The sequence below is a fragment of the Microtus pennsylvanicus genome, chromosome 7 (assembly GCF_037038515.1).
Source record: "Microtus pennsylvanicus isolate mMicPen1 chromosome 7, mMicPen1.hap1, whole genome shotgun sequence".
Lineage (NCBI taxonomy): Eukaryota > Metazoa > Chordata > Mammalia > Rodentia > Cricetidae > Microtus > Microtus pennsylvanicus.
In genome coordinates this window covers 8,384,307-8,395,269 of record NC_134585.1, presented here as the reverse complement: position 1 = coordinate 8,395,269, position 10,963 = coordinate 8,384,307, and the positions used below count along the sequence as shown (strand labels likewise).

General features: G+C 46.7%; 1 protein-coding gene across 1 annotated transcript in view; it reads left to right on the top strand.

Moving 5' to 3' along the window:
- The first annotated feature begins 7 nt into the window (after window positions 1–7).
- The window catches only part of Hsf2bp (heat shock transcription factor 2 binding protein), an 82,242-nt gene continuing 71,286 nt past the window's right edge, over window positions 8–10,963 (top strand). The window contains exons 1-4 of the mRNA XM_075978732.1: window positions 8–66; window positions 263–368; window positions 2,765–3,181; window positions 4,117–4,267. Of these exons, the coding sequence (XP_075834847.1) occupies window positions 8–66; window positions 263–368; window positions 2,765–3,181; window positions 4,117–4,267 (733 nt within the window). The remainder of the gene's footprint in view (window positions 67–262; window positions 369–2,764; window positions 3,182–4,116; window positions 4,268–10,963) is intronic.

Below are 10,963 nucleotides of genomic sequence, written 5' to 3'. Positions count from 1 at the left end.
GCGGGTGATGGCGTCACAGGCGCGCCGCCGTATCGCGCCTGGGGAGCCCGCGTGGCCGTGGCGCCTGTAAAAGCTGCGGGCGCGCTTCCTGAGTACGTCCTGTGGGTGGCCCAAGTCAGGGTGGTTGGCTTCAAGATTAGCTGGGGTCAGGTCTCCTCCAGGAAGACGCCTACGGCTGGTTTTGACGCAGTCTAGAGTTTAAGCACAGCTAACAAAGCTCTGTCGGGGGTTCCCGCGACCTCCCCACACGCTGTGTCTGCAGAACTCGGCGGGCTTTCCTGGGCAGAATTGAGACCCAGAAGGAACAGTCATCCGGGCAGCCCCGGCCTGACGACAGCCTGTGCTCCCCCGCATCCACTTCCCCCAGTGTAACATAGTGCCTAGAGTCTGATGCAGGCGCAGCATTCTAGAGTGAACGATCCGCCCCATCAATGTCCTGCGACAAATGCAGAGGTGACGAGACCTTTGCAGTGTTCTAGGGCAGGCTCGGGTTTAGCGAGGAGGAAAAAACCCATCCCTGCAGCATCAAGGGTACGTCCAGGAGTGTGGTGTGGAGAGAGCGATCCATTCCTGGGACAGAGTCAGGGGTGTGTAGTGGCAAGACAGCAAGCCTCCCTGAAGCGTCCTGGGACAGGTGTAGGCTTGTTGAATGGGGAGTTAGCAAACCCGTACCCACAGCCTCTGGGTCAGGTGAAGGGATGTCCCCCCACATTAGAGGAAGATGACCTGTCCTGGCGGCATGCAGGGGAAGATTTTGGTATCTAACGGGGAGGGAACTTGGCCCTGTTCTCCTGCGTGCAAAACACACAGTTCTGAGCCGTGGTGTCTTAGGGTTTCTACTGCTACAGTGAAACAAAAAGCAAGTCCTGACCAAAAAGCAAGTTAGGGAGGAAAGGATTGATCTGGCTTACATTTCCATATCACTGTTCATCATCTAAGGAAGTGAGCACAGGAACTGAAGCAGGCCAGGAACCTGGAGGCAGGAGCTGATGCAAAGGTAATGGAGGGAGCTGCTTACTGGCTTGCTCCTCATAGCTTGTTCAGGCTGTTTTCTTAAAGTACACTGGACCACCAGCCCATGGATGGCAACGCACACCATAAGCATCAACCACTAATTAAGAAAAGGCCTTATAGCTAGGTGGTGGCAGAGGCAGGCGGATTTCTGTCAGACAGATCTGTGAGTTCAAGGCCAACCTGGTCAACAGACTGAGTTCCAGGATAAGGAGCCAGAGCTACACAGAGAAACCCCATTTTGAAAATAACCACCCCACCCTCACCTTATATGCCTGCCTACAACCTGATCTTATGAAGACGTTTTCTTTTTTTTAAATATTTATTTATTTATTTTGTATACAATATTCTGTCTGTGTGTATGCCTGCAAGGCAGAAGAGGGCACCAGACCCCATTACAGATGGTTGTGAGCCACCAAGTGGTTGCTGGGAATTGAACTCAGGACCTTTGGAAGAGCAGGCAATGCTCTTAATCGCTGAGCCATCTCTCCAGCCCCTGGAGATGTTTTCTTAATTTCTTTTTTATTATTTTAATTTTTAATTTATTTATCTCAGATTTTCGAGACAGGGTTTGTCTGTGTGGCCCTCGCTATTTGTTCTGGAACTCGTTCTGTAGACCAGGCTGGCCTCGAACCTGGAAGTCCACCTGCCTCTGTCTCCCAAGTGCTGCGTGATTAAATGCACCCCCCCCCCCCGAGATATTTTCTTTATTGAGGTTTCCTCCTCTCAGATGACTTTAGCTTGTGTCAAGTTGACATAAAGCCACCTGGCACCAGCACAAGTGGGGACATACTAATCCCACAAGAAAGAAGTCGTTCCTCTTGCCCCTCCCCCAGAGTTTCATTGCAGCTTTGGAGCCTATCCTGAAACTAGCTCTGTAGACCAGGCTGGCCTCGAACTCACAGAGATCCGCCTGCCTCTGCCTTCCGAGTGCTGGGATTAAAGGCATGCACCACTACTGCTGGCTTAGAAGTCTTTTTTTAAAATTATTATTATTTTTTTATTTTACATACCCATACCCACCAGTTTCCCCTCCCTCCTCTCCTCCCGTTCCCTCCCCCCACCTCCCTTCTATTCCCCCCTCCATTCCCTGTCCCCTTCCTTCTGTCCCTCACCACCACCTCCATTCCTCCATCTCCATTCAAGAAAAAAAGTCTTAACAGCTGTGCTAACTTTAGGGACATTCAAAACCCTAGGTCATCAAACACACATTCTGTAGATTCATTAGCACCTTAAGGGAATTATTAGATTAGGATACTCTTTCGAACTTTGGTTATTGAGTTTTGCCCCCCCCCCCCATGTAGCACAGGCTAGACTCTCCCTTGCTTTGTAGCAAGGCTGGTTTTGGACTCCCTCTATCACCCAAGTGCTGGGACTACAGGCGTGTACCATGACACCCCGCTTCAGTCTTTGGTTATTTCGTATCTCAGTTACCTGGCCAAAATAGTTCTTCAGTGAATACAAAAATACATCTCTCAATACAGAAGTGCTTTGGGCCAAGGGGCGATGTTCTGTTGGCAATCTCACCAAGAGGATGAGGGTTTGGCTGTAGTATCCTCTCCCTGAACAGGAAAGGATGGACTCTGTATATTTTGACACCCAGGCCTCATTTTGCAGGTGCCAAATTTGAACGGAAGCGGAAGAGCTTCAATAGAGTCGGGTCAACCTTATCCCTGGGCCCAGAGACCAGAAACCAAGAGTACGACGCAAACTTGGCGAAATTTGAACCTCGCGGCTTTCCGTCGGGTCCCAGCAGCTCTTCGTTCCCGCGCTTTCTAGCGTGTACGAGAGCTTCACGCAGGCGCAAAGAGCAGAGGCCTTGACCATGGCCACGAGTCGGGTGGGCGAGGTGTCCGATATTGATGAAGCCTGCCGGGTCAGTGGGATGGTTCTGGGTCCAGCAAGTGGGAGCTGCTGGCACTCGCTCCCTTCAGGGCCAGGCCCTGTGGCTGTGAGACGGCTCAGGGCAGGCGGCGCCAGGGCGAACCAGGGCGGGCGACTCGAGGCGCGCCTCCTGAGCCCTCTGAAGGCCTCAAGTCTAGTTAAGAAGCGGCGGTCAGGGTCTCAGGCCATGCATGAGTTTTTGGGAGAACCAGGGCTGTGTACTCAGTCATGGTGCCCTGCCCATGGTGACTCAGCGAAGAGAGGGCCACGGCGACGCCTCTCCTCTGTGACGGCCTTGGGTGGTGGCGGTGAATGTTAGGGGGTTAGGGGTCGCAGAGGCTGTGTGCAGCCCGCAGGGATGCCATCCCCGGGGCAGCTCAGCCTTGGACACGTACATTGTAGGTGCTTTCTTTGGCTTTTAGACTTGTGTACACGGTTTTTCCCCTCCAGTATTTACACTCGCTCTTCCACTGTATTCTTACTGAAACAGAGTTGATACGCTTGCCGCTCTAGGCTGGCTGCTAACGCTTGGGTAAAATCATCTTTCAGCCTCAGTTTCTTTCTTTTTTTAAAAAAATATTTATTTATTATGTATACAATATTCTGTCTGTGTGTACGTCTGCAGGCCAGAAGAGGGCACCAGACCTCATTACAGATGGTTGTGAGCCACCATGTGGTTGCCAGGAATTGAACTCAGGACCTTTGGAAGAACAGGCAATGCTCTTAACCACTGAGCCATCTCTCCAGCCCCAGCCTCAGTTTCTTGAAAAGCTAGGAATATAGGTGTACATCACCACCCTTGTCTCTCTGTATATAAAACCCGTGTGTACCCACATACACATATGCAGCACACCTATATTCAGACACACACACACACCCCTATATCCAGACGTGTAATAGAAGGTGCATCAGGTGCCGGGAATGGTGGAATAGGCTTGTAACCCCATTACTAGGGAGGCAGAGGCAAGCACATTGTTTCAAAGTTAAGGCCAGCATAGTCTACAAAATTCCAGAACAGTTAGGGATACGTAATGAGACCACCCCCCCTAAAAAAAATTGAACACACATGTGCACACACACAACAGTACATATGTAGACATGCTTGTGAGGTAATTAGGAATGTAAGAGGCTTGAAAGAAAAGGAAGCAGGTTGCCTTGGGTGCCAGTTCTGGTCACCTGAAGAGAGATATTGTAATGTTAAGATGTACTTGTTCTTTTTAGTGCCTAGAACCCAAAGAAGAATATGTGAAAGTCAGAAGGAAGGACCTGGAACAGCTGACGACCGAAGTGATGCAGATGCGGGACTTCTTACCCAGACTGCTCAACGCGGAGTTAACGGAAAGTTTGCAGAGCTTGAAGAGTGTAGAAAAAAGTGAGTCCTATCTCATGTATGTTGCTTGTCTACATGTATGTGGGCAAGAGAGCCAGTTTCCAGTGCTGAGCTAAGTTCAGGTCGCTAGGACTTCTTGTCCATTCAGACTTTTGGCGTTTGAGCAGTATATCAAATATGAGTCCAGGACCCTGTTACATTTATCGGAGGTATTTAGAGATCGAGTCAGCACATTCCCGACTGGGACTAAATTGCAATTAAATCTGTCTTTGGTGGTCACAGCTAATTTTCCACGTCACATTTGGTAACTTGATCAAAGTTAGATCACAGATGTTTGCTTGTGTTCCTGACCTTCCCATCTATCTCTGGTGATGTCCTCTCGGTCTCCTTTGTCCCTTTACCTTTCTCGAGAGCCTTTAGACAGTGCAGGCGCTTGAGGCTCAGCCTTGCCCACTTTCACCGTAGACTCCAAGGCAGTGTGGTGCTCACACATAGCTTTAGTTACCATTGGATGCTGGTGGCTGCTGGATGCATCTGTGTCTCCAGCGTCTGCCTTGCCCCTGCTTGTCATCTTTCCCCACTTGTTTTGTTACCATTCAGACTCTGAATGTCTGTCTTGACCTAGTCAGGAACAGATCTGAATTTGACAAGATACACATGATCATATGGCAGAAGAATTGGGAGGCCCCTATCAGACCTTGGGGGCAGGGTTTGAATTTGGTGGTTTGGAAATGAAGCAGTGTTTTTGTTAGAGATGGCTTCACTATATATCCTGGGCTATCCTTGAATTCTCTTTGGAGCCCAGGCTGGCCTCAAACTGTAGATATTCTTGTTTCTGTCTAGGTGTTCAAACAGTGTTTTGACAGCTCATGGCAAGGTGGAACTGTGTGTAAAGAGCCAACTAGAGTTTGAATGTGAAGTGGACCCAGGTCTTGTTTGCCTGTAAACAATGAAGTTCAAATAAATGGAAAACACTGTTTATACATACCTTACCCACACCTCTGAGGCTAGTGGGGAGTTAGGCTGTTTCTGTGTCACTGGAACTCTTCAGGGCAGGTCATGGTTTTTTCTTTCTGAAGTGGGGAGTTTTCAATATAAATTTGATGAATAAGAAGTGAGCAGTCACTCCAAGAAAGGAGCACTGTGACACTTTGCAGTTAATGGGGGAGACACTGTTTTCTGTTTACTTGGCAGCTGGCTCTGTCTGTGCCCGCTGTTTCTGCCTGACAAATGGCAGGCCATATTTTCACTTAGCAATCTCTACTTGACATATGTTTCCCTTGTGTTTTTTCTCATTGGCCTGCCTTGGTCTTCTCAGAGAACATCCCTAGATCAGACCCTTGGGGTTCTCCCTTTTTGCAGCGAGTTCTGTACATTCTTCCTGGGAGATGTGCTGTGACTATATTAGACTGTCTCCATCTCTCCTGCTCACGTGGGATCCTTGTACTTTGCCTTCTCTAGGCAGTGTCTGCTATTCCCAGTCTGGGTCATTTTTGTCTGATTTTATCAAATAGCTGCTCTTTGTCCTTAGGATAAAGACCAACTAGCAAACTGCTGCTATCCTGGGACCTAAACAGATCTTACAATAGCTGTGAAGCCGTTGTATTGCTGGGTAAGCCTCATCCAGAGTGGCTATGTGCTCTGAATGCCCAGACATGAGCTCTATGTTAGGCATGGCCCCTGTGCTTTTCCTCCTGGGAGGTCACTATAAAATTTCAATTTAGGCTTACCCTGACTACCTTCGCTTTTCTGACTGAGGTGTGGTTGAAGAGATGGCCTTCTAGAGCACCCTTTACCTAGTTTTCTCTCTCAAATTCTCTTTTTCCCTCCCTCCCTCACTTCTCACTCCCTCCCTTTCTCCCTCCCTCCCTTCTCCCTCCCTCCCTTCCTTCCTTATTTCTTTTTTTGAGACAGGGTTTCACTTGGGGTAGCCCTGACCAGCCTGGGATTCTCTATGTAGTTCAGGCTGGCCTTTCACTCACAGAGATCCACCTGCCTTCCTGAGTGCCTGAGTTGATGAGATTAGTATCAAATAGTATGGGGAACCTGGTTCTGAGCTATCGGGATAGTTGCCTTTGAGAGCTGGGTAGGTAAGTAGTGGTTTGAAAAGCTACTGATCAGTGTCTTGCCTAAGCATCTTTGAAGAATCAACACTGAAGAAAAGACAGTTTCTTTTTTAAAAAAATCATGGCCGGGTGGTGGCAGCGCACACCTTTAATTCCATCACTTGGGAGGGAGAGGCAGGAGGATCTCTGAGTTCGAGGCCAGCCTGGTCTACAAGAGCTAGTTCCAGGACAGGCACCAAAGCTACAGAGAAACCCTGTCTTGAAAAAAACCAAATAAATAAATAAATAAATAAATAAATAAATAAATAAATAATGAATTTATGTATGTGAGTTTTTTGCCTGCATGCATGTGTGTATATCGTATGTGCCATGCCTGAGGAACTTAGAAGAGGATGTCAGATCCTCTGTTACTGGAGTTACAGACAGTTGTGAATTGCCATAAGGGTGTTGGGAATTGAACCCAGATCCTTTGAAAGAGCAGCTAGTGCTCTTAACCTCTGAGTCTACTTTCTCTCTCTCCCAAAGCACAGATTCTTTTCTTTAGAAGGAAAAAAGTCACAAATGGGAATAAGGATCAGTTATGACTTAGCAGCTGGTTTTCCTGCCTTTGAAAGACTCGAGTATAGCACAAGTAAAGATGGTAAATTGGGGTGTTTATAGAGGATGGGCGGGGGTGTAGCTGAGGTGAGAGGCACTTGGAGCTTCTAAATGGACCGATACCAAGATGCTGATCATGTGATGCTTTCAGGGGGAATGGTTTGAATTAGAGTATGAGTTTGAAAGGTTGGTTGGGTGGAGGGACCAACTGAGAGTGTTCCTTGAGGCAAGTCCCAGGTTCCATTGTACTCTGTGTGTATGGGATAGGAGAAGCATGAGAAAACAGGATGGGCTCTGGTGATGAAGTGAAGGCACAGCCTTCTGAGTTAGGATCAGGAGCGATGGGAATGAGGAGGGCAGGACATCTGTGTCCTGCATGGTGACCAGCACTTCATTATGTGTCCTGGGACTATAAGGCCACACTAAGGACATCTAAGGACAGTAGAGCAACTTGCCTGGTTACATACAGGGTTCAGAGTAAGATCCCTAGGACTATACTACCCACCCCTGAAAGTCTCTTAGGATAGTACTTCTCAACCTCCCTAATGCTGCGACCCTTTAATACAGTTCCTCATGTTGTGATAATCCCCAACCATAAAGTTATTTTCAGTGCTACTTCATAACTGTAATTTTGCTACTGCTGTGAGTCATAATGTAAATATCTGTTATTTATTTATTTATTTATTTATTATGTATACAATATTCTGTCTGCGTGTATGTCTACAGGCCAGAAGAGGGCACCAGACCTCATTACAGATGGTTATTAGCCACCATGTGGTTGCCGGGAATTGAACTCAGGACCTTTGGAAGAGCAGGCAATGCTCTTAACCACTGAGCCATCTCTCCAGCCCAATATCTATGTTTTCTGATGGTTTTAGGTGATCCCCGAGAAAGGATTGTTCAACCCCCAAAGGGGTTGCAACCCACAGGTTGAGACCTGCTGTCCTAGCATGTGGCAAATTTGAGATGACTTAATCCTTCTAAAGGGCTTGTATGGTACCTGCATTGTAGGAATCTTGAAACTCCTTGAGCTCCTGGTGTAATGGAGAGAGCATTCTGGCGGATTCTCAGCCCAGCAGCTTCAGTTGTGACTAAGGCGCCATCACATAGTGAACTTGGAATAGCCTTGACTTGGGGTTTGCCAAATTGGAAAGCGCATAAATATAAAATACTCCCATGAAAACATTATCAGCACTCTTGAGTATTGAGCATTGGAGGAACATTCTTGTATAGAAAGTCCTACGCTGCTGTTTATCATGTTGAGATCACAACCAAGAGTGAGATAGGGAACGAGAACACTGTGGGGCTTTCAGTAACCATGTCAGACCATCCAGATAATAGGTCATAGTCCATGACTGCAATAGTCTATAGTTTTCTGTCAGGTGTCCTCAGTTGTCTTTAGTACTGTAAAGGGTTGCCTGCTGACACCTGGGTCCTGGGCAGAACCAGCCTCAAGGAGCAGAGCCTTAGGAGGATAGGGAGCTTGTTTGGCAGTTCTAGCAGGGGAGCTACTTATGTGTCCTTGACAGAAGAATGGTCCTTCTTAATCAGGTAAGGTTGTCCTCTTCAACTGGATGTTCGGTTTAGGAAGGGATGCACACGGACTGTTGAGGAAGGAGATTCCTGCCTCACGAGACAGACAACCCTTATGAAGAGTGGGACAAAATGCCAAAGCCACATTGCCCTTACATCCAAGAGTCTATTGATTCGAAATGGGACAGATGATTGGGGTTTTTAAATACTACTAGAACAGCTTGTGAGCTTGGGCTCTCAGTTTGTGAGGGCTCTCTACTGGTTACTTGAAGGAATCCACAAGTACATGAGATGGTTGTAATCCTAGGGAACAAGGATAATGAAAAAGAAACATAAACAATGACAGTGTAAGGGGAAGTATGTCACAGGTGCCACATAACCACAGAAAGCCACCAGACTTCCAAGGGGGATAGGGTGGGGCAAGTCAAAGGCTGCTTATGAAGGAGTAGACTTAGAAGACAGTTAAAGGCATCCTAGAAGTAGTTTATTAAAGAGAGATTGTACAGCATTTGGCCTTGTAGGCGAATGGATTTCAGTTTAGCATGTTGGAAAATGTAGGTCATGCTTGTGCAGTCGGCCCTCTCTTTAGCTGTGGATTGACTAGAGTAAAGTGGTGTTCAGCAGGTGAGTTACATGGTGGACCTTCTGTGGACCACTGTATTCTGTGAACCTGAGATATTTAACAGCTGCCCTTTGGTTGGGAGTGACCCAGATCTGAGTCTTTAGTTTGGGAGTCCTTGAGCCACTGTAACCGCTTATTTCTGGGAACCTTGTAGGAAGCAGAATCAGTCATTCTGGGGATGGTCGTTTGCTTTAGAAAACCATGTGAGTGGGAATGCCTACAAAGCACTGACAATTGATGGGACCCTGGCAAGTTGCAGAAGTATCTGTCAGGCGTTTCCCCAGGTCCTTAGCCTGGGACTTTTTTTTTTGTAAAAGATTTATTTATTATGTATACAACATTCTGCCTCCATGTATGCCCACACGCCAGAAGAGGGCGCCAAATCTCATTACAGATGGTTGTGAGCCACCATATGGTTGCTGGGAATTGAACTCAGGACCTTTTGGAAGAGCAGCCAATGCTCTTAACCGCTGAGCCATCTCTCCAGCCCTTAGCCTGGGACTTTGAAGAAAGGTTTTCACAGAGGTAAAATGAGGCCTGTTGGGCCTTATCCAATATGACATTCTTGTCAGGAGAATTTTGAACACAGTTGTGGAGTGAGGTCTGTGTGAAAATATAGGGAGGCTAGAAAGGGAAGACTGCGTCCCTCATCAGGGAATTCTGGGCAGAAAGAGGCAAGGAACAATTAATGCCGAGGTTTCACAGGGAGCTTGGCCCTGTCAACACTTGGACTTTTGGCTTGGAAGTCCTCAACCTTGGGAGACATACATTTCGGCTGTTCTAAGCTACCAACTCATACTTTATTCCATATGCCAGGAAGTGAGTGCACCACCCAAATCTCAGCTCAAAGTAAAGATGGAGCATGTCAGTGTTGCACCCACTTTTTTTCTGAACATGCCAGAGTGAAGGAAGGAAAAAGGTGATGGTTATTTAAAGTATTTTTGTTTTCAGACAGCTGTTTCACATGAGGTGAAAGCAACTGACAACTTGTTATAAACATGCCGGGATCCCAGGGTAATTTTAACTCTTTTATCTATGCTCCGGAAAACCTGCTTTTCACTGACAACTCTCCTCCCTCTCTCTGAACAGTCATTCTCCTGTTAGTTACCAAAACGGTTGAAGTTAGGTCCTGGTAGTACAGGCACTTGGGGCCTGACAATTGCATGCCGTTGAGGTAGGTTGCCAGCAATGCTCTCATCTGGCCACAAGGCGGCGGCCTGACATAACTGATACCCCTGGTGTGCCATAGTCTTGTGAGCAAGGGCTTAGAATTTTCTGGGGTTCCATATTGTCACAAAGGCCTTGTTAAGCCTGTAGAAAGTTCACATAAAACTACACAGAGAAGACTTTACCATAGTGAAAGCATTGAGTGGTTAAAATTAATTCCTATATATTTTTACGTGACAAGAATTGTAGAGATTTAATTACCCTCTTCCTTTCGGGTGTGTTCAAGTAGCATAGTTCAATAATAGAAGCAGACTTTAAGAATTAGCTGCAAAGAGAAAAATATAAACTATTGATAATTTATTATTTAGTTTCTGTCTAGTTATGTATTTCATAGTCATAGGTATGTATTTTATAGTTACATGAATGTACATAGTCATATAATGTACATTGCGTAAGTAACATTCAGCATGGTTACATGTTTAGTAATGTTATTTTTAAGGCATAAAGCTGGCTCACTGGTTTCTCGGATGGTCTTGATTATTGGACAAAGTAGAGTTCATGTAGTATGACATATCTGAAAAGTCAGAGAAGAAAGCTCTGACATGGCGAGAATAAATAGCCCAGTGCAGCTTGCATGCTTCTAGGAAATATGAGTGGGAGCTTGCCAGCCCAGTTTCACAATCTCCAACTTGTCTTTGACCTTTGGGTCTAGTCTTCCTTCTTGGACAAGGTCTCAAGGAAATGTAGACACTC